This window comes from Alligator sinensis, unplaced genomic scaffold (assembly GCF_000455745.1).
Source record: "Alligator sinensis unplaced genomic scaffold, ASM45574v1 scaffold169_2, whole genome shotgun sequence".
In the NCBI taxonomy this organism is placed as follows: Eukaryota; Metazoa; Chordata; order Crocodylia; family Alligatoridae; genus Alligator; species Alligator sinensis.
The window spans coordinates 2412467-2437212 of NW_005842077.1; the positions used below are offsets into that span (position 1 = coordinate 2412467).

Sequence of the window (24746 nt, forward strand, 5' to 3'; positions counted from 1 at the left end):
TCATGACATGGGCGTATTGTGGTCAACACTTCTTCACCCATTTTATGCAGCAAATAAATTTGAAAACTTCTGTGGTTTGTAAGTAGCTTTTCTGATGCTTGAAGTTACATTTCTAGCATCATCGTGTAGACATCTTGCTGAAAAAGTTTCATTTGTGATGCCTGCAACATGGAAACACAACACAGGAGATTGTAAACTTTTTTCTTCTCATTAGGTTTTGGAGTTGACCAATTACGAGATGATAATCTAGAAACATACTGGCAGTCTGATGGGTCACAGCCTCATTTGGTGAACATCCAATTTAGGTATTTAGTATTTGTGTGCCTTGTTGTATGTGATTAGGCTGATCGGTTGTGGTCCTGTGATCCCTACACTTGATTAAATTAATCAGAAATATGGATGCAGGATTGCATCTTCATTAGTAATCTTGTCACAGGCCAATTAAATTGCTTCCTTTGAAAAAACCACTAGTGTAGACATTTTCTTGTACTAAATACCAAATTAAGCAATGATAATGTCATAATGGGTTATGTCTAGTTAAGTAATAAACATTTACAATATCACATTCACTAAGATATGGTGATATTCCTGCAATAGTTTCCTATCTGCTTTCGGGTGCAATCCAGGGTGTTAGTGATGATCTGGAAAGCCCAATATGATTTAAAACCTCATTATCTGGCCAGCCTTTTCCCAGTCTATTCTGTTGCGGAAGATAAGGCTGACTGTAAGGTTTTTGTAGTCCATTCCTATGGCTGAACTCTTAAAAAGGAGTTCAGAACTTGGACAGTTAAGTCCCTTTCTTTGGTTCCTCAGTGGTCTCCTTAGGAGGCCACGATAGCCCAGACTTAACAAGCTTTAATGTGCGGTGAAAGGTATGTTTTGCACTGGTTGGTTTGATGTCACAGTGCCTTATTTTAGTTTCTTGTCATGATGATTCTTTACTTATGTTTCTGTAGATAGATACCATGGTTCTTTCATATTATCCCTTCTGCGTAGCTCTGTGTGTGTGTGTGTATGTGTATATTTTATAAAATATGTGCTTAAATACTTAATTTCTGCAGGGATCCTTTAAATTAGTACAGTCATGTTTGTTTTAAGTTTTACAGCATTTAAATCTCACTTGTTCCAAAATTGAAATTAACCATACCTTTGATAATTTTTCTGTAGGATGCTTGCTTAGTTTTTTTACTTTCTTACAGAAGAAAAACAACAGTGAAGACGTTATGTATTTATGCAGACTACAAATCTGATGAAAGCTACACTCCAAGCAAGATCTCTGTCAGAGTAGGAAATAATTTTCATAACCTTCAGGAGATCCGGGTAAGTTGGTGATGATTATATTTCGTCTTTGCTTTTTAAATTAAAGCCCACTATTCCCATTTGTACAACATCTGCTAGAACAGGTACAGCAGAATTGGGAATGTTTTCAAATGTGAAATACAAAGTTGCACATTGTTGTCATGCTTTTACTTATTTTTGAAATGGTATACTTGCACAATAACACACTCCTGCTTGACTGACTGAGGCAAAGGGAGTTGCACATTTGCTCTGAAACATATCTTTTCCATATTGGGGCAATTACCCTTAAGTGAGGTAATATAATATACATCATAACATTTCTGAGACCAGTGTTGCTCGACACTTGGAAGTTATAGCCTAAATGTTATGATTTAAGATGCAATAAGACTAAGTTGGGAAGTCCTAGCACCCATGAGTAGTAAAGAGTCTTGACATGCTATAGGCCTGTTTGGGCTTGGCAAGAATGGATAAGTGAGATGTGAACTTTGTTATATGATTTCAGGGAAATGTTCTTAAATGATAAAAAAAAAAACTAACTGCAAGCATATACAATAGGGCAAGTGAGATTATTTTTAAAAGGATTTAAAGAATTGAAAGGCATTAGCTCTGGAAAGGGCAACTGCATAGATGTCCTAGTAAGACATGATGTAGATAAATGCATGATTTAATATTGGCCAATAAAAGAATAGCAGATACTGATTTTGGGGGGGTTGGGATGTGTGTGATATGTAACAGTGGTTCTAAAACTTTTTTTTAAATTTAGTTTTTGTACCAGGACCCATTTGTAAACATCAATGAGCAGCCCCAGCCCCCCCAGTATATGGGGCAGGGGTGGCCCCAGGCAGCCTCTTGGAGGCTGGAACTCTGACAGCCTGAAAGGGAGAAGCCATGGTTTCCCACGTTTTTCTGCTTTAAAGGAGAATCCATTTTTAAAGTTTGTTCATGACCTGTTTATATATTCTTGTGACCCACTTTTGGGCTGTGACCCACTGGTTGAGAAACACTGGTATGTAGTATAAGTGTGGAATTTGTATAATAACCGGTGAGAGAGAAAATAGAAAATAAGTTCATGAAGGAATAGTGGGAGAAACGATACAGAGGAAGTATCAGTTGCTTCCTGTACTATGCTATAGAATTTGCTTTGTCCTTCCTTTGTTTTTTTTTCTTCAGTCTTGTTTTGACTCATAATAAATGTGTGTATAAGATACAGTAGGGTTAGGTTCCTCAGCCTGCTGTGAAGATGGGAGTTTATGAGCTACTTGGGAGTACATATATTCACAGCAAACAGGTACATCAGTTGTTGGCTGTGGCTTTTATTTAGAAGGCTGTGCTACTTCTCCAGTCAACTGTCTGGCACCTGCTGATGAGCTTCAGTTGAGTAGGGAAGCAGTGCCCTTTCAAGTATCTGTAACAATCAACTGAGCCATTTGTCCATAATTCAGTAACCCCCACTGAGTCGCAGATTGCAAACAGTCCTGATTTGAAAAAAACAATTGGGTTATACAGTATAATTGCTTTTGGTGTTTCTGCCTTCAGGTTTTTCCTGGTATAATTCTTAAAAATCTACAGAAGGAATCATGTTTGTTTTTTGTTTTGGAACTTGCATGTAGTCATTGAATGTGTAAATGCTTCTTTGGGCCCCATTATTGATGTTTTCCCTATAACAAAACTACAGTGTTAAATGTATGGATTTCATAATGGGATGCAGGGTGCCATTTTCAGAAGTGCTTACCATTGGCTTAACTTCCTATTGAAGTCCAAAGGAAACTTTACTTTTGACTTCACTGAGATCAGTGTTAAGCCAGCTCTTAAGAATTTCTGAAAATCTCACACAAAGTATACTTTTGAAGGGAGACTTGGGTTTAAAAGTATTTGTAATTTTGGACTGAAAATTAGCAGAGGTAGTAATGTCAACCCTTGCTACTTTCTTCAAGAAGCAAATGTGCAGTTAATAAACCCAACTGGAGATGAGGGTTAATGCAGGTGTTTGGGTGCTGGGTGCTTGATGAAAAGGTACAGTGCTATGTAAATATGAAAGTGATTTTTCCCTTTTAGGATGCTAGAGTGCACTGTTGACCTTGGGTCTGATCCAGAGCTCACTGAAGATAATGATTCATTGACTTCAGTATTTTGGTCAGGTTTTAGGCAAGGTGAAAACAGGTGGTAGGGTCAGATTCTTGTTTATAATAAGGCTCCTTTGCACTGTTCTAGCATCGCTGTAGCAATGGGACAGATTGTCTTTTACACATTAAAGCTACTGTCATCATTTGATTTAGAGAGGCAGGAAGCCATCAACATATTAAATCTTTAAGGTATTACAAAACCATATGTGATCACTTAAGCTCAGTTGTTAATTTCAAATTCTAAATATGCATGTAAAAATAGCTAAAGCAGCCAAGTAATAATCAAAAAACAGTAGTACTTATTATCTTTCTTACACAAATCATGATCATTATACAGCAAACAGACAGCAATTATTGGGTGGAAATATTGGAAGTGAGGAAAATGTAGGATGAAAAATTAAACTCTTCTGGTTTTTTATACTTATTTGTCAACCAATTCTTCTCCAGTTTCTCAAAACATCCAAATCCAAAAAAATCTCTTTAAGACCAGAAAAAGGGTCAATACTCAGTTTGTAGTGTTTTGTAAAGATGTTTTTTAAATTATTATACAATTGTAAGTATAGAAAATTGGCTTTTTTAACTCTGTATTGTAATTTTGTCATGAAGTCAATAACTGTGTTCTTCAGTGGAACAGCCAACAGCAGATCTGAATGGTTTCTAAGTGTTGACTTGGTTTTTGAATATAAACTAGCCTTGCTGGCAAATAGTAAAAGCAAACTTGAGACAATTAATGATCTCACATGAGCTGGCTTTGCACATCAGAAAGAAAGCAAAGCAGTTGGACTACTAAGGAGCAGGTGTTGAGATAAAGTTTTGAGTCACTTTAACCTGCTCATTCAAATGCCTCATCTTTAAGCATCAGCAGCTGCTGGGCCACTTTGTGGCAGCTGCTGGAGAAATAGGAGTACAGCTGGAGTTTATAAAACATATGTTTAAGATGGTAAATGGTCTAAAACAATAATTCTAAAATGCTTAAATGTTGCAGAATCAACAAGGAAAGAAGGGAGACAAGTGGTGAAATCTGTGCAGTGGCAAGAAGTTTAACTGTACTTTGTTACAACTGTGCATCTGCTGCGTCCTCAAATTCATACTGGTCTCCTTGAAATCAGGCTGATTTCTCACAGTTTATTAAACACAAATAGTTATTTCTATCCTTAATTTTTAATCCAGAGGCTGAAGTCCCATGGGAAAAAACAACACCTCCTATTCCTGTTTAAGAGAATGAATACTATATATAAGCTCCCTTCCTCTGCCACATTTATGCCCACTCATTCTGGATGTTTTTATGCCCTTGTGCTATAGCAACTTGAAAACCATATAGTGTATTACAAAGAAAATTGAATCTTCTTTTGTGATGGTGGTTCATGTTCTGTTTTCAAAGTATCCACTAGATGTCATTGTTGCTCTTAATTACTGGCTTCTGGATTCATGCCCGGAATCCCCTATTCCAGTAATTAAACTATTATCCATTTATAATGTTATGTTTAATATAATATTCTTCATATATCCTGAACAATAGAAGAGATTATTACTTTATAGGAAAAATTTCCCCTTCTGAGGTTAGTATGTTATGTGTTTTTTCATGTAGCTTGTTGTCTAGATTTATCTATCACTTTACTGACTTGGACAGAATTGTGATCGACTATGAAGTGTTTTGTTATTCCCTACTGTTTCTCAAGCTAGTTTGGACAGTTTTCCACCTATTTCTCCCATATGTATTTTTATATAAAATTTTTAAGTAGTTTTAAAAACTTTTTGAGAAAAAGGTAAACACAAAAGGACTTTTTATTTATTTATTTATTTATTTATTTTTTGGTCATAGCTTTTTATATTATGTTAATATTTTTAATATAGTGACTGTAATATCTCACATGAGACCTGTAATCCCTATACATGCCAGGTGTTCATACAATTTTTTTATTGCAAAACTGGGAAGAACATGTAGCCTACGGCTGCTAAATAATGAAGTGCAATTCTTTGGTGATGCTATAAAATACTAGTGGCTAATTCCTTGGCTTTTGTGTAAAATGTGAAATGTTGGCACTGAGCTCTCCAGTTCATAATTATCTGTTTGATATTTGAAGTTAAGGGAAGTGTAAGGCAATTTTTTTACCTCCAAAAAGTGGTCTTAGATTTGACAGTATTATTAAGTTATAAATCTGTTTGGTGATGGTGGTTGTTGTTATCTTCAGCTTCTCCAAGAAGCAGATCATTAGAGCAGTGTAAACTATTACGACTTCTTTAGAGCAAAGCCACTTCATTATACAATGATTCCGTTGGTTTCAGGACTGATTAATTGGGTGGAAAATCCAACTAAATCATTTTATATTTTTCCATGGATGCTTGCCCAGTTCATGGGGTGTAATGAAAATCCTATGATGCCTTTATGTTTTCTTTCTAATGACAACAATCATAATTTTCAAAACAATGAGACACTTAAGTTAGCTTATATTTTTATAATTAATGTGAAATTAGCATTTCCCCAACTCTAGAGGGAATACTCGAGTATGCAGGTACACCCTTTTTTGGAGCCTGAGGATTAAATGGTTTTCCCCTTCACAACGTTCCCTCCGAGGAATGCGTCACTGCTACCATCTGTCAGGCCGAAGAGAAGGGGACTCCCTTTGGAGTTTGGCAGCAGTATTTCCTTGCTCAGCTGGAGGAACTACTTTTGGGAGACATGAGGTAATCCCTCCTTTCCAGGGGGTAAGTGTATTCACAGCCTTTGCGTCATTGTGATCCTACATGGGGAGCAAGAAATTGCTTCATTTCAAGCCCAATAGTTCTCCTGTGTGAATATTGCAAACTGCATCTCTGGGCTAACCCACAGAGGTGCTTTTGGAACAGCAGCCAGATATTGGTGCATGATTTGAGGAGTTATACTTTCTTGTGATGTGAAAAAACCCAAATATAAATGCTATCATTAATATGTACATCAGGATTTCCTGGTCTTTTTGAATCATCGTCTTTATCAGTCCATCTGAGGATATTTAAACTGTCAAATGTTAATCTTTTTTTAAAAAGCTGAATGTTACTATATTGAGTAGAGGTAAGGTGTTGCATTATAGTAAGTCTCCTGATTTAATGGTTTCTGCCATTGGCTCCTGGTAATAGAAAGCCCAGCCAAGGTGAGCATACACCTTGAGGCATGATACCTGTAAGTGATTTTGCCAAAGGTCCTAAAACTGCCAGGTAGGAGACCAACTGGGGAAGGAGGTGGGCCAGATTTTCTTGGGAGATGTTATATCGATTCATTGCATTGCCCAGGAAACGTTTTGTGGAGTTCAATCATAAAATACAAACTACTTTCACACAATGATACCACTCAGGAAAGAGAGGCAGAGTTACACCAGCTGCTTCTCCTTCTGTGTGATCCTCCTCCTTAAGTACACCTGCTCCAGCTCTAGCAAGGAAATGTAATCTGCACCTCTGTTCCAGCTCTCCTCCTTTTTCTGTACCTTATATTTGAACTCTGTGTATTAAAGGAAATTAGAGTCCAGTCTTGTATATTTAAATGGTCTTGTTTTTTCACCATGTCCTTCCTTTGATTGTAGGGAATATGTACAGTGAAAACCTTTAATCAGCATACCTAAGGAAGAAAGGGAGAGTTGTCTTTTTAAACATAAAGCTCATGGAAACTTAATCTTTCAAGCAGAGTAAATTTACTTTAGTTTGCCTTGCTCTAGTATGTAATCTATGATTTTTTTTCAGTAAATTTACTGCTTCAGAATGTAGCTACTGTTTTTTTTCTGATTGACCCACTCAGATCCATTAATAAGGCATGCTAATATTAGCTAACCTTTGAAATACTTTAAGTAGCTTCTTTGCATTCTTAATTGGTTGTAATTTTGACTGTTTGCTTGTTTGGCTTAGCTATACCCTTGTAAATAGAATTCTTCTCTGGATTTGCATCCTGCTTTTTTTTTTAAAGATAATTAAATGTATTTTGGCGGAGAAATACACAGCCACACATTCTACCATGTTGTTTATATAAAGCAAAAACTAAGTGGACTTAGCTAGGGCTTAGTTTTGTATGTTAAACTCATTTTCCTGGGAAGAAATAAATATTAAACTGTTAATTGCATTCAGAGTCCTTTTAAATCATAAATTTATTTGTAAATGATCTCCTTAAGCCGGGGGTGGGCAAAATGGCAGATCTAGCTGGTGGCTGGACTCCATTTCCCAGCAGCCCCTGCCCATGTCATTGCAGCTGATTTTTTTCCATGGAGACCCCAGGAGCGTGGTGCCAGGGTGTCCATGGAGACTGACCGAAGCCGCACTGGCAGGGTGCAGGGCTGGGAGGGGAGCTGCTCCGGGGCTGAGACTTTTGTGATGGTGCCAGCATGGTCCAGAGGTGGGGCAGAGCCATGATCTGCTGCTTGCACACCCCTGCTCAGGGTGTGCAGGCAGTGGATCATGGTTCTGCCCTGACTCTGGCTCATTGTCACCACCACAAGATCCTGGCCCTAGCCCCAGAGCAGTTCCCTGACCAGCTGCATGCCCTGTCAGCGTCGCTCAAGCCAGTCTCCATGAAAAACCTGGTCCTGCGTTATCACAGCTGCACTGCTCCTGGGGTTTCCTTGGAAACCAGCAGCAGTGATGTGGACAGGGGCTGCTGGGAAATGGAGTCCACCGTGGGCAGGGCTTTGCCGGCTACTGCCTTAAAGTACGGTTCCGTTTTGAAGGGTAACCAGGTGTACATTTTTACTTTAAAATTCTGTCCCTGGTTTTTGTTATCATTCTAGTTGCTTCATTTAGTGACAAAAGTAAATTTTAATTAATTCATGTGGTTTATGCCAATGGCCATGCCTTGTGGATTCAGAATGCTCAGTTGTGTCTTGGATAGATGTTTTGGTATGCAAATCCTCCCCTAGGGTTGGTGTGTCTGTTCAAGCAACCAATAAATTGCTTCAGCTCTAAACCAGGTAACCACCTCCAAAGAACAACATATGAAAATATTCGTTATTAGCTACTATTCTCTATGACCCATAAATAGGTACCATGCCCTATAATCCAGCACTGAAAAGAAGGCAAAAAGTCATAAAAATTGGCACAGGCTATATTGACTCGGACATTCTAGATCAATGTCACATTGACTCCAACAACAAAAAGAGTTGTTCTGGTATTGATAGACCAGATCATGGTTGCTACTAGAGGCATTGATGCCCTGATAGAGGGTCAGCCTTAGAAGCAGGGCAATGCAACATGCAGCCATCAAGCTAGACTTTATTGTTCCTGCCTGTCCTCCAAGGTTTTGAAGATCTGGTCTACTGAAATGTGATGACCATGTGCTGTGTAAACTAATGAATTGTACCTGCTACTTCCATCTCTGCCTAGAGACCATTTGACATCTGGACTTGGTGTCAACAGAATAGAGCACCCCAGTGGCTACTCATCTCTTGAGGATTAATAACAGTTCAGCAAACTTCCTGAGCAGTCTGTAACCAACCATGCATGGCCCTTAGACGTATCCATCATGGAAATCATATTCCATCACTGGGGATCTGATGTGGTAGATTTGTCACCAAGCACAACATGAAGTGCTAGAACTTTTATTCCAGATGATGCTAAGTTTAGGTTTATTGCTGCATACCTTCCTTTTGGAACAAAGCCCTGATTTATGCCTTTCTACTACTGCCTGAATTCCAACAGAGATTTCCCGGATCAAAAGTAATAAAGCCACAATCATCTGCATTGCTTCATATTGGTCACAGAAGTTTTTCCTGACAGAACTACTACAGATGTTTGTTTGACATTCCAGTCCAGCTTCCAGACTGCTCAGGCCTAGTCTAAATGCATCGTGGCCAGATACTCCATTCAGACTGCAAGTCATCCTGCTTGTTGATCTGTCTGTTGGTTGGCAGAGTACCACGGACAGAGACAGTTCCTTGCGTGTCTAGGAAATCCTGATGCTGAGTAGGAAAACATGCACAGAGATTCTTACTCTCCGGGCAGCCCAACTAGGCCACTGTATTCAAGTTCCTTCACTATTTATTCATTGTGGTCTCATAGGCTGTTTTTTGTTCAGCTTTATTCAAGTCAGTCTTGTGGCAGCCTTAGCCTGCCATCGTCCTATGCAATTATGCTCAGTTTCTTCTCACTGCACCATACAGCATCTGATTCTTCAAAAAGACTATACTCGTCTGTCAGAGAACTTGATCTTACTGTAGGACCTCAGCATAATTCTTGTGGAGTCTTTATTTGAACCTCTTTCAGCATGCCTCTTACAGCATATGTACTTTAATTATGAACTTTCTAGTTGCTATTTCTTTGGCCAGAATGTATTTTCAGGTGCTTGTGGCTGAAATCTTCTATATATTTCCATAGTGAAAGGGTAGGGCTGTGACCTCACCCAAAACTCATCCTCCATGCTGGTTTTAGGATTTAACCTAAACCAGTCAGCTTACTTACTGTATTTACTCGCATACCCTATATACCTCCCCCTTCCCTTGCCCCTCACATATCAACCCTCCAGAATTGGGGTGTGTGTTTTAAGTGGGGAAGCTGATTTTTTTTTTTTTTCTTCTGGAATAGAAGCAGGGAGGAATAGAACACAGCGGTTGCATGCTTCTAATGTCTGATATTTCTCTCTGGCCATACCCAGACTATCATAGAAATGAGGGTTGGAAGGGACTGCAGGAGGTCATCTAGTCCAACTCCCTGTTCACAGCAGGGCCATCCCCAGTTAGATCATTCAAGCCAAGGTTTTGTCTACCTGGATCCACAAGTTCTCTGGGTACTTTCAGTGCTTTACTACTCTCCTTGTGAGAGTTTTTCCTGATATCTAACCTCAACTTCCCTTGCTGCACCTTGAGACCATTGCTCCTTGTTCTGTCATCTGCTAGCACTGAGAACAGTCTAGCTCCATCCTCTTTTGGACCACCCTTCAGGTAGTTGAAAGCTGCTGTTAAGTCCCCTCTCAGGCTTCTCTTCTCCATACTAAATAAGCCCAGTTCTTTCAGCCTCTCCCCAGAAGTCATGGTCCCCAGCCCCGTAACCATTTTCATTGCCCTCCGCCAGACTCTCTCCAATTTGTCTACATCCTTTCTGTAGTAGAGGGGGGTGCAAACTGGACTATCTACTGAGATGCAATACTTTCTGGACACTCTATCATAGTCAGCCTTGACTCTAGAAACATCCTTTTATCTACACTCGGCTTTCCAGAAACAAAATGCATATCTTATTTAGCCAAGTGTGGTATATGGGAAGATAAGGGATCTTTTAGAAACCACATTTAGTATTAGAAGAAAATTGTACACAGTGTATATGAGGTTTTGCCTCATGTTGATGGGACCAAACCATTTGGGTAGTTGTTTTATTGATTTATTTTTCCTCTTCCCAAATTATGGAACCATAACACAGTATTACATCTTGGTTGTTGGATGATGAGTTTGGTTAATTTTGTGCGTTTCTGTCCAGGTATAACTATTCACATGCTCTTAACTGATATTGTTATTGAACAAATGTACCAGGTGAGGCCCTAAAAAGGTTTCTCTCTTTCCTGTGCAGTTATTACATTTTGAATAGAATGCATGTTTTTTTCTGTTCGCTTACTTGATGTTATATAGTTAGCCAAAACTGGTATTATACTAAATATAAATGCCCTTAATTAGTTGCTGCACAGATTGCATTATTATTTGTAGAATCTAGGAGCCATAGTTATGGACTAGGTCTCACATGGCCGACATTCTACAAACACAAAACAAAAAGGTTGTCCTTTTCCCAAAGAGCTTACAGTCTCGGTACTAAATAGCTATGTTTGGATTTTAATTTTGAACAATTTATGTTCAGTCACTTATAACATGTCACACATACACGAGTCATCCTGATAAAGAGCTAAAACCCTATATCTATAGAACTGTGGCTTACTTTAAAATAAGTGTTGGCACATCACTTAAAGCTGTCCAAAGTTGAACCTTACTGCTGCATATATAGTCAGGCCAGGTCTGTCTACTTTTGAAAGGAAATGGATTAGGATTCCAGGAAGAGGGATACATTTTCAAAGTGCCTGTGTAGGTGAATGTGTACAAGTTTCTTGGCATATGACTTACTACTTGCATATACCTGTCTGAGGCTATATGTATGGGTCTAGACACGTATGCTTTTGGAGCTGTCTGTCTTAGAAGGGAAATGTGTCAATGGAGTGCTGTTGATCAGGAACCTGCAATAGCTGTTATGTTCTAATAGCCATGTGTGAACATGCTGAGAGCCATACAAATACAGCAAAACTGCTTCAACTTTAACCCTGGGTGAAGCAGCCTTAAAGCTGGAGATGTTTTTTCTACATTTACATGATTCCTGACGTGTCCACGCATAAGGGTTAGAATGTTACAGCTGTTGCAAGGTTTGAAGAAACCTCTGCATTTGAAAGAGCTCCAAATGTGTGTGTGGGGCTTCAGGAATGTAGGTTGTAGTCGTGTTGGTCTAAGGACATAGAGGCAGATGAGGTTCTTTGGATGAATCTGATCTCTTTTATTAGCCCAACTTAAACAGTTGGAAAAAATTCCTTAATGAGCTTTTGGATTTAAAAACCCTTCATCAGGCTGAGGAAGCATCTGCAGTTGGTGTGTGCTCTTCCTTCCAGGATGGGCTAATAAAAGAGTTCAGATTCACCCAAAGAACCTTGTCTGCCTGTGTGGAGCTTCAGCTCAGTACAAAAAAAGCAATCTGTAAAATCATGTAGATGGCTTCAAGTAAGAGCTACATGGGCCAAGTCTAGAAGTCCGTTGGCTTATGTATAAATATATATAGTTTGAATACTCATTTGTGCATGCACATATTTGTATAGATAAAGTTTGCTATGTGCTTGCATCAGTTAAGAGAATTTAGAATAATTAGAATTCAGAGTACTTGGATCATTGTGAACATGGCTTTGCTGCCTCTGAACCATACTAGGGAGCACTGCAGTAAAAAATGTTGTGACTACTTCATGCATACAAACCAGGAAATGGATTAATTATGGCTACCTTGGAATGATGCTGTGAATATGGCTATTATCATACCAAAGACAACATGGTTACTGAAATTCCCCCAAAATCTTTCTAAGCTGACTATCTTGCACCTGTTTTCAGGCTAAATCTGCAGGATGCAGGTATACAGCATTTCACTTTGCTCTCCAGCGTGACCCGAAGGTGATGTATATCTCCCCTATGCATGTCAACAGACCACTTGAGTATATGCATATGTGCAAGCCACGTTGAGTTACTTTTCAGAATTTGTCTTCCGTTATTTGTGGTTAGATTTCTTTGATTTATTGGAATTTTTCTTTGTCATGGGGGATTTTGCTCTGGGAACAGTCAGTAAGCTAAAACATCAGTGGAGCTGTTAAAAACTGATACACCCATCTTGACGTAGTGACATGGTGACAGTATTTCAAGGTTCTCCTATGAAAATGTCCTTTTGATCTGAGTTAAAACTCCTGTAAAGAGGACTCTTTGTACCTCCCAGGAGGGGAAATAATGAGCTCTTTCCTTAAGATGGAAAGAAAAAACATGCTAACCAAGAAAAGGCAACAGAAACTAAAGCTTTACAATATATCTTCTTTAATTTAAATTGCAGTTATATACATCTTTGGCATGGATGACTAGCAATACCCAGATAAGCAATGTGTTCCATCAAAGCCAGGGAAATAGTCTCAACCTTTTAATTTCTTGGAAGAAGGAGCGATGGACTCCTTCCAGCACATCAGTCTCAAGTGTGTAAACTAATTCCAGTCCCTCCTATGGTAATCTATAATGCTTCCAGAAAAATTGTTGATTGCTTCCAGATAGGAGTTAGTGTCATATAATGCTACTTTGCTTTTACTGCTTTTTAAATTCAGATATCCCAAAGTATTTTGATGGAGTACAGTCACATTTTACTGATGGAGAAGCTCAACACAGGTCTGAGGAGAAATTTGCCAGATTTTGCAGCAAGCCAGTAAAAGGCAGAACTCAAATGAGTTCTGACCACTAATCTGCATTGCATCCACCAATATACTAAATATTTATCTGTATCTGCTGTAAAAACAACCTTTTTCTAATAACCTCCTTCTGCTTATGGCTACTGCTGGAGGTACTAGACTAAACAGACCATAGAATTTGCTGTTCTAGATTTAAGACCCCTATTCTTAAACTTGCAATGAAGTTTTAAAAATCAAGATATGATCCCACTTTGTCTGAATTACGATATCAATAGGATCTCTTCTTGCAGTCCCTATGTAGGCATAACTCCTATTGGTTATAATGAGAGTTTTAATTTTTAGAAGTACAGACAAACAGAATTGGTCCCTTAAACAAAAACTTAGTAACTTTTTTTACCCTGCTGTTAATATGGGTCTATACACTGGTTATTGGTAGCTCAGAGAGCAACCACAATGTTAGTTTTGAACGGGTGCATTCTCTAGACTCATCTGAATATTGTAGAGTGAGTTAGTGTTAGCAATTTTGTAGATGCGTAAACTGATTGCAAAAAGGTAAAGTGACTTGTTTACCTCACATCAGAGCTTTTGCTATGGATCCAAAGCTCCAGCAAATATAGTGTGTTAAATTCTTCCATTTCTCTGTTTTCACTTAATATATTTACATTCAGGCTGATGGATGGAAATGAAGAGTAGCATATTCTGCATATAAATGCTTTCTCTTTTTGCACATTAATATTGGTTGATTTAGGTGTTCTTGATCAGTTTCTTTTTACAGTATGGGTTACAGTTAAAATACTTTCATACTGCAGTGGGACACTAACATCCCATCTCCTGGGAGTACGTGTCAACATATCAGGTAGCAAAACTAGCCAAATGGTGGTCGTTTGCCTGACAAAGTATTTCTAAAACAAGCAGATTATTTATTTGGAATAATTGAAAGTTGTTGTCAATAAAGTTTAAAATTAGCAGTTTATTTCCAGATGCTAGAGAGGAATCACTTTGTTGACAATGCAGTATATATGTTTTGCATTAAATGTACTCCAGGTAATAGAGAAATTGTTGGTTTATAGCAGAACTGTCCAGCTGGTGGCCTGCAGACCACACGTGGCCCCTGGAAAATTAACTTGCAGCTCACAGGCTCCTAGTTGGGGCTGCTCCGCCTACTGCTCTGGCTGCTGCTGCCAAAGTCTCTCGGGTCCCCTTCTTTTTTCCAGCTTCTGTTGCAGGCTCCCACCCTTAGTGGTGGGAGTCAAAGGAACCTGCAACCAGAAGGCTCTAAGTGACCCATTTGGCACAGCGCAGGAGTGCCAGCATGTTGCAACCTGTGGCATGGCAGCTGTGTAGGCGGTGTCCCATGTGGCAATGGCATGTAGGATGTGGAAGCACTGGCATGATACAGTGGGTTTGACTGTGCCAGAAAGCTGTGCTGGGGGAGCATGCAGCCTATGTGGATTTCAGGGAAATTAGCAGCCTTCATGGAGTGTGGCTGGGGACTTGTGGACAGCCTTGGTTTATAGGATGAAAAAAAAACCCCCCATAATAACTTTGTGCAATAAAATAGCTATCCTGTTGTTTGAGTGCTAGGAAGTACCAAAGACTACATTTTTTGCTAGTTGACTTGTTCTTATTCAGTGGCACTTGTTGACAAAGACCCATTACGAGGTTTTTCCATATAGCATTAAATTTAATTGCACAGTAATGCTTAAATCAGACTTTTTAAAGGAGTTTTGTTTTAAATTAAATGTTAGTTGGTTATTTGTGAGTTCCTGACATTTTTTTCATTATAGTTCATGGTTTGACAGACTTGATTTTTCAGGAAGGGTTAGGTTGGGCTCCATGAGAAATTTGCACTTGCATGGTTTGATTTGATTTTTAAACTAATACCTTTTTGACTGGCGTAATTATGTGCACATTCTTGTTTTAGTTTAAAAGTTGCTTATTTTGACTTATTTAAAACTGTTCCTCATTGACTAAATATTTCTTATGCTCGCTGTCCTCTCTTTCCCCGCTCACCCCAAAAGTGCCTATCAAGTTCAATTGTCAGTTTAAGTAAATTCATCAAATTATACTAGTTCAATTTTTCCACCTAGAAAAGACCTAAATTTATTGTCTGAAAGGACATGGTTAGCTAAAGTAGTATCGAAACCCAAATGTTATGAAAAAAAATACCATGAGCTCTGTTGGTATTCTGAGTTTAGTGCTGTCTCTGTTGTTATGGGCCCTAACAGACATTACATTTATGGCACAACAAATGTGTTAATCATTCCATAAATTGTAACATACCACACAGTCAGCCACTTTATGGTGCAATATAATAGCAAACTGGCAACAAAAAATATGCCACGTTTAATGTGGAATATCTTTGTGCCTGGTATGTATCACATCTTAAATTTGAATGTGTGGTGCACATCCCGGACCCACGCCCTATGCCCCATCCCGGCACTTGGCTGAACATTGGGATGGGGGGCATAGGGTATCCCTGGGGTCTGGGACACAGCTCCCTTTTCCCCATTCCCTGGGATCAGGCATGGGACAGCACAACACTTAGCTGACAATTCCATAATGCCAAAACTGGCAGTATACAGCCACAGAAGATTACCAGCATCTCAGGGTAGTTGGACATTATTCTGCCTGTGTGCTTTATTCATCCAATATTCCTGCAAGAATGAGTTGAAAGAATGAGCTGGGGCTGTGTGGCCTATAAACTAATCCCATTTCCCCCAAATAATTGGTGGGAGATCAGTTTTTTCCCTTGATAAAATATTTTCTTGAAGAGAGCCCTCAGAGGGAAGAAGGAAATACAATAGTAATCTATCCATGGACTGCATGTGCATGTGTGTACATTGTTTTTATTAATGAAACAAAACAGTTAACCAGGACAGGAATCTTGGTTCTAATTCCCTTGAGTTTGACTGTGCCAGAAAGCTGCAAGAACTCCCACAAATTCTGTGGTGTCACTGGGACAAAAATGGTTTGGTCTAGCCATAGGAAGCTGCTTGAGAAGTTTGTTCCCAGGAGATCTCCCTTTTGTGCTACTCCACAGCCCTCTGCAGCTGAGGTTTTTTGAAACTTGTCTGATCTGATATTTTTAAAATTAAGTAGGCATAATGCTAGATCTTGGAAGACGGTGCACTTGGACCTTCCAGTTGGACCTTCCAGATGGCCTTTGTGGAAACTTTTGCTGAATAGAGCATTTAATTTTCAAATGCATATAGTGAGAAACTTGCGAATGAAACAAACCAAGAAGATATAAAAAGTCTAATACTTCCTCCAAATTGTTGTAAATTTAAAGACAGTGATTTTACTTTGGCACAAAGCCAGTTATGGTCAGAACAGAATCAACCATCAAAGTACACATTGGAAAGCTTATATCCTCTTATTGGTGACTGCAACTTAAAACTAGAGAGCAGATTATCACCTGTTTGTGTCAGTTCAGCAGACCATGAAAACTGACACTGCAAACGTGTATTGAGAGATGAAAAAAATTCCTGTGGGCCTGTGTGTCCACCTCCGTGCATTTTGGCATCAGTGCTTGTAGCTTATGCCCCTTTGCTGCCAGTGGCCTAGGGCCAAGAAAATCAACATATTAAATGTTTAAACTATGAAATAAAATCTGTTAATTTCTTTCTTAAACTAGACTGTAGTAATTTGGGAGGCCATTGCTGTTAGAGTTTATGTAGCAAAGATGGCCACAAAGACAGGTGGTGAGATTTATTTCTCATGCAGCTCCAGCAGTGGATTTGACCTGTATTTAAAAAGTGCCTTTTTTGGCTCTGTACTTGTGTTCACTCTGTTTTGTTCCTTATACTGTTTCCTTCCCTGCACAGATTCCCTACTCATTGTACTCTGCTTTGCACTTGGTTTTCCTATATCTGCTATCCACTAAAGCCATACACCTTTACCTTCGTGGCCTTTACCTGTGCTCCTTAACGTCCCCCCCCCACCCCCAACCTCCAGAATCTTTTTGATTGATTGTTTCCTTGAAAGTGTTAAGCTGTTGTTTTTATTTCATTTAATTTTATTATTTGGACAGACCAAAGATGATTTAACTTTCTTTGACAGTGTTGCACAATGTTTGGCCTTCCCAGAGAGACCAGTAAACTGTACCCATTATATCTTCTTGTGCTTGGACATTCCTGTTGCATCTAAAAGAACTGGGGTGTGTGTGTGTGGGGGGGGGAGTTATAGATTTAGATGCATGTGTGAGGATCTCACCTTCTCCCTTTCCCTCCCCCTCTTCATCTCCCTCCCTCCCTCCCACCTCTCTTCTCCCCTCTTTCTCCACTCCCCCCCGGGCCCTCTAGGGGAAAAAAATCATTGCTTTTGTGCATGGCCAGAGTATGTGTAGTGAAGCCCCCATAGGGAGTCAGTGCTGTTATGTTTACAAGAGTAACTGGTTGCATGCAGTTGTGGGTTATGAAAATGCTCACTTGAATAATCCACTGGGCTATCAGATGGAATGACCAATAGTTCACTAGACTAATTGACCCTGTCAGTATAATAGAAACACTTGCAAATAAAATGCTTCTTGCCAGCAAAGTTGCAAATGAAAACCCCCGAAGAAACTCTGTCTATCCTGTAACTACCCTGGAATGCTATGAATCAGTCAGTAGACATGGGGGGAAATCATTAACCAGGCAGGAGTTTTGCATAGCAAAAATCTTAAGCCATGTTTGTAGTGAGAAGGCTTTATACATTCATAAAATCAATATTTAGTTCATTTTTCAGCATCTAGAATGATTTTTCCTAATGTTTGTAGCTTGCATGGCCATGTCACAAGTTGTCTTGTATAATTTGCCTTGGACTGCTTTATTGTAATGTACCATTTTCTGAAAAGATGAGAATACTTGGCTGGAAACCATAGCATGCTGTAATAAGGGTGGAGTATGTTTGTCATTCTGCAGTGCTGTCTTATTTACATGTGTGCCAGTATCGAGAACCATATATCCTATAACAATATATGCCTTGGAACTCAGTCATCTCCTTTGCCTAACTAGGGAAAATGATTATGGTACATCTATATTTCCTGTCAAGAATATACTATCATCTTCAGTCTCTCTTGTTGTTGTTGTTGTTGATGAGAATCATGTATTTAACATAAAAATATCAAAATGAGCACAAAACTGTTTCATTTTAGAAATGTCTCCACAAATGAACTCTAGCATATAGTACTGTCTCTGTCAGGCTTTTGTTTCTTTAGAAAATTTAAAGATGGCATTTTAAAAACTGTGAAAAAGACAATCCTAGCTAGCTGCTGAATAAACTCCACAGATGATGATTTAAAAAATCACAGATATTTGTAAAGGGGAGAAATGATGGTATATTTCACCTAAAATAAGAGACAATGTGTAATAAGGGATTTTGTGGTTTTACAGCTCAGTGCATGTGTTTGAAAGCTGTTCTCTCAGCAACGTGGGTGGCAGGTTATGCTACCATATAATGTATTGTAGTTGGCTCTCCACACTTGTCAGGGTTAGCGTTCAACCATTCGGAAAATTTTCCCATTGTTCTATCATGTGAACCAAGAGTAGTGTTGAATTCCCAATAACCTACTGAAGGAAAAAGAGTTTTAATTAGAAAGTTGGAAACTTGATTACTTGTGTTGTTGTTTTAATGTAGTTTTATATAATTTAAGTACTTTATCTGCAAATGCAATCAATTTTCAGTCAAAAAGCTGAAAAAACAAAGTACTATAGTGTAGTCTCTTCAACAGTTTTTAAAAGAAAACTTGTATACTCAATTCTGCCTTTCTTCAGCATTAACACTCTATTTCCATCTTAAACATGTTTGCTTTAGATGGATCATAGCTTTTGGCAGCTACTGCATTTTTAGCAAATAATACTGTTTCTAGTAAGAGTTGCAAAAAAAAACAACTTTGTGTGAGGTCCTTGTAAACTGAACCTTGGGAACGTTATGTTATTTCTGTATTTTTCCTTTCTTTTGTGCTTCTTCTCTATTTGTGTCTTGGTTATAAATTACATCGTTTGAGCTAGAGAATTAAGAACATTTTATTTAGTGATTCCTTAATTTAAAAAAGAGAGGGCTTGTTTGTGTGCATTTTTCCCCCCCTTTTTACCTGTTATTTCAGAGGCTGGCACACAGAAATAAGCAATTATGGTATTGAAATTCCATTGTGCCAGCACCTCCAGGGCATAATCCAAAAAACCCAGAAAAATCGCCTGCTGGGTTGTATGCAGTATGCTTGTGTGAACATCAGTGTCTGCTGTTCACACATCATTTTTTACTGAAAGTTCCTCTTGGAATAAAGGTTCTGTGTGTTTGGTGAGAGCACTGGGATATTTGTTGGTCAATGTTTTATAGGATGTAGGGTTTTCTGTTTACAGTTTACCAGGGTAGACTCACTAGATACTTTTCACAGATTATCATTAACACCTCCAAATGAGAGAAGCAAGTAGAGGTTTTCTTTACTAGCAGCAAAAATAAATCTTGTATCAGGAAACAGCCGGATACTCCTCAGTCTTATGTTTGAGTTGTCTGCTTGAAAACAGAACATGGAAGTAAGGAACAGTGTATATCTAGAGAGAGGGGGCCATAAGCATGGCAAGAGAAGAGATGAATTTAAATATTGACTCTTACCAATTGAATATGTTAAATCTTTATTTCAATTTTTATGTAAAGTGTACCTTGGCTGGATTGAATTTTAAAATAACATGAGAGCAGCTGGTGTTGCAGCTGATCACTTGGTTCTAATATTTGGGCTCAAATAGAATGGCTTCTCTGACATTGTTTGGATCGGACTAGCCCTCACATTTGGTCAGTGCTGACCCAGTTGTTACTTTACTTTCCAGATTATTCACAGGAAATCTCTTCTAAAAGCTGCAGTATTTTAATCTTTCTGTTTGCCTGTCTTTGTTTTTAATCTTATTACACTCTTTAGCATCTTGTTAGACATTGGCAACCACTACAGAGTGCAGTGTTGTTGGCAGTCTCTAGTTTTCCACTTGGGTTCATAAAATATCAAATAGAAAAAAAAAAAGGTCTCACAGGTAATAGGAACTATAAGGTTCAAGCTAGGTAAAGCAGATGTGTTTAACTTGCTACTCAAGATATTCATCCATTTTTTTTCTGGCTGTCTAAACATTGCTGATGTCTTAGTTGTGTAGCTTCCAGGGACATATAACGTTAAGAGCTTGCTTCTTTCAACATGGAAAAAAGGCTTTCCGTTATCTTTAAAAATGTTGTAGCATGACCTTGTTTCGGTGTTTTCTTCAGCTATGGTTAAAGATCAGGTCAAAGGGCTGTAGAATTTGTAATGATTTGGGGGCAAAAGAAATAGAGGTTCAGTAAGACGATTGCTGAAGTGTATCTCTCTCTTTTCCGTGTTAATGTGGTAATGGATTGGTTCTTTGGTTTTGGCTCAGATTTCCAAGAGAGAGGTTATACCCCTTCAGTTCAAGTTAAAATAATGTGCCATCCAAAATGATGCTCATGTTTTATCTGTTGGATTGGGCATAAGAAAAACAGATGTATTAAGCATATGTTAAAAACCACAGCTGAAGATATTTTTACACCTATGCATGCATCTTCTCATTCCTCCTGCACCTTGCAATGAACTTGAGAGGTATTTCAGCCAGCATGCAGCACAGGGCAGAATCAGACCTGTTAGACCTTGGCAGTATGCGTGTCCTTTTGAAGTTCTTTCCAATTTTATGTGCTCCAACAGCTATCAGTCCCCCTGGGTCTGCACAGAGATTTTAAGAGAAACTTCAGTCTCTTACCTTAAATTTCTGACTAACAATTTAAATTCAGTGCATCTGTTAACTCCCATTGTGTCCCAGGCTGCCTTGCTTTTTGGAGGTACTGTTACACCTATTCATTTTTTCCCTCCAAGGCATTTGCAGAAGCTGTTGTCTTTGCAGGTTTCAATGCAAGTGATGGGCAAAGAAAGCAAAAGTTTTGTCTTCTGCTTCATCTCCTTTATCTCATATTTCTTTAGGGACCTTGGTTTTCTGTGGGCAGAGCGAAATTGTTTACCCATTAGCTTTGCCTAGGCAGTATTGCATCTACCTCCTACTCTGTAAGGAGGAAAGGAATCGGGTGGTGTTGGAGAAGCTGGCTCATAATACAGGCAGCTTCTCTTCCTCTGTGTCCAAAGGTACAGCATGCAAGATGGAAAATCTCACCAGTGTACTTTTAAGTGTCTGACTTTGGCAATGGAGCTCAGTTTCCACTTTCCCCTCTGCTTCTGTCAGATGTGGTTGGATGGTAGTGGGTACAACGTGGAAACTGTCAATGCAAAATTGGCCCTCAGGCTTAGTCTTCTCCTCCTGCAGTTGCATCTATGACATTTTCACTTCTTGCTTTGAAGCAGCATTATAGGAACAAACTCCTAAAGGAGGCACTGACTAATATAATCAGTTTTCATTAGGAATATAAAACTGGAAGAGGGCTCTAAGGCCACATGTTTCAGATCCTTGCATTCTCAGCTAGTTTTTAACAAGAAATCCCCAAAATTGCCAGTTTTAGCCTTCACCCACAACTACAATGAACACTATGCCAAACACCAAGAGTATCGTAGAATATACCACAAGTAATAAAAGTGTTTCTCCTAAAGGAGTTTTTTACCAGACGCAGCAGGTGTCCAGACTATAGAAGTCTCTGGGCATGGAACATTGGTTAGCATCAGAAAAATAAAACATACTTGGTATCTGCATGGTTGAACAGGCAGTGCTAGCATGGGTGTTCAGTATTGCTAATATGGTCCTCTGAACCCCCCAAAAATAAAAATCTTAAGTTTTTTCCTGGAGAAAAAAAAGTCGCAAATAAATCTGTTTTATACAGGTATGCAGATTGGTTCCCAACTCTCTAAGTGATAGGGTGGGAAACTACGGAAAGCTGAAGCTACTTATAGTGTCATTGGAAAGGTAGTTTTACAATCCTGGCTCTTGTCAGATACTGTAAAGGGAATACCATTTGCATGGCAAAACAGAAGTCCAAGGAAAAAATACCACTTGGCAAATGATAGCTGGAAAATGTGAAATGCTGAGACACGAGGAGTAGCTATCCTCAGTTACATCAAGGCTGCCTGTCGGACCCCCCCACCAGCCCTGTCTGAAATCAGATTCCTTACCCCTGACTGGTGTCGTGCTCTTTCAGTTTGAGAAGAAATGGCTATCAAAAGCTTTGGTCAAAATGTCACTGGACAGTCTCTAAAGAGGGCATGATGCGTGGCATTGTGTAAAAATCATAGTCACAGTTTTGTCTCATTCCTAGTCTCAAGCAATCTATGCAAATGCTAATATATGAATCCTCTACATCAAATCGGAGCAATATAACCCACTCCTTAATACACGGTGTCCTCCATTTTATTTCGGCATCTGAACAAGTTCTTATGGTAGGCTTCCAAAGTGGCCGTCTCTGTGAGGAAGCTTGTTTTTTTGCAAAAAACAGTCTTTCAGTACAACATCATGGATTCTTGCATGAAGTTATCATAACTCATGGACCTTAGAAAGAAGTCAACAAGTAGAATTCATTATACTAGCTGAAGTAAATCACTGTTCTAACTACTACTTTAAACAAATGAGAAGCTTGAATTTCTCCAGGGGGGCTTTGATGTGGCTGTATTAAAGTGTCCAAGCAAAAGGTCAAAGCTTTAATCTTCTCAGTATATTCCAGAAGAGGAAGTTTGCATGAACTCAACAAGCTATTCTTCCATAGAACGACAATCTTGATTCCAGCCCCACAGATTTGTAGAGTACAACATTCAAACCTTGTTTTGGGTCTTTCAAAACTTAGTTTAGCCCCTGTGGCAGGTGTCACTATACTTTCTTGTCAGTAAAATAAACATTGTATAACTACTGTCTGTAATTGGCAAAGTTCATAAAGTGGGGATCTCTCTCATATGAGACCAGTTATTACACTTATTTTTAGACAAGTAGTCTTCATTCATTTCTGAAATGCATTGAAGGATCGCTTTTTTTTCGTCAGACATCACAGGGTGTGAAGGCAGATCAGGTAAGGACACCATAGAGCCAAAGGCATGAGTTTTGAACTCTGCTTTATAGTTTTAGAACACTCTCCTTTGTGCTATTGGCTAGAGAAGGTGTCTTGCCTTAACCATGCTAATGGTGCTAGGGCCACTAGGCTCTCAAGAACTTTTGACCTTTTGACTTTTTGATGGGATGACAATGTCTAAGCTATCAATTCTAGGCAAAGATATCTTGTCTTGTGAAATGAGTTTTGTTAAGCAGTCATGTGGTCATCATTACATATATTTCTCCAGTTCTATATATTAGTCATCCAAGCTTTACCCAGCAGCATATTTTTGCCAAAAGATTTTTTCCATGGCTTAATATCCAGGGGAAGATAGGGAATATATAACTTACTTCAGTTAGGATTATCCTTTATTATGACTATCCAATTTTCTACCCTGGAGGCACATTTCATCTGTGAAAGTCCTATTGTAATGGATCTATGGCCCTTAATTTCCTGGTTTTCATTAAACATTCAGATCAGCACAAATAAATTTTCCTTTCTTCAAGTGATGAAGTTGACAGGTGTGCCCATTCTGGATGCAGTCATATAATTCAGAATTGAAATAGAAGTTTACATCCAGAAACACTTAGTTTTCCTTTAAAAAAAATCTGTGCTCTGCAATAAGAATGTTTACATTTCTTGAAACCATAATTAACAGTCTATAACAGTGACAAACTCTGACAGGTTGCGCACCACAAATTTAAAGTGATACAACCTTAAGAACCACCAGCAAATTTTTCAGTTCAACCTTAAGTACCACGAGCAAACTTTTGTCATACAAAGTAATTGTAATAAATCTGTTAATGCATACTGCTGACAGGTTGTCTATGTACCACTGGTGGTACCTGTATCACAGATTGGGAACCACTTGCCTATAACATGGGAAGGTAGGGATGTGAAAGGTTAAAAATTTAAAAAAGTTTAAATGATAAGTATATTTGTACTGGTAATGGATTACCAGTTAACTTTAAGTGTGGGGCATAGTCCAATGGTGAAGGGAAGTGGCATGGTGCTCAGGAACAGGAAAGAGGGAGGTGCCCCTCATCCGCCTGGCAGTAGTGGGGGGCACAAGTCCACACTACCACCCCCGCTGCTTCCAGGCAGGCAGGGGGTGCCTTGCCATGGTGGCGCAGGGCTCCCAGCTGCAGCACAAAATTTCCTGCTCTGCCCTGCCGGGTCCCGCTCACTCAGCCATGGACGCCCCAGTGGGAGGGCAACTGGGTGGGGGATCCCTGAGCCCACAGCCACTAGCCTGCATCTGCCCCCACCCTGCACACACATTTAGTGGGCACATGCCCTCCCCATGTCCTCCCTTCCTGGCAATACACATAGCGGTGGGGAACCAGTTCCCTGCCACCCTCAGAACGAGTCACCCATAGCTCTGTCCCACTCCCTGCCCAGGCCCTGCAGCTACGCATTCCTGCAAG

General features: G+C 39.2%; 1 protein-coding gene across 11 annotated transcripts in view; it reads left to right on the forward strand.

The window, feature by feature from the left end:
• ANAPC10 (anaphase promoting complex subunit 10) overlaps window positions 1–24746 on the forward strand; it is a 62288-nt gene that overhangs the window by 19856 nt on the left and 17686 nt on the right. For all 11 annotated transcript variants that reach the window (XM_006023723.3, XM_006023726.3, XM_006023722.3 and 8 more), the window contains 2 exons: window positions 215–305; window positions 1200–1320. In XM_006023723.3, the coding sequence (XP_006023785.1) occupies window positions 215–305; window positions 1200–1320 (212 nt within the window). The remainder of the gene's footprint in view (window positions 1–214; window positions 306–1199; window positions 1321–24746) is intronic.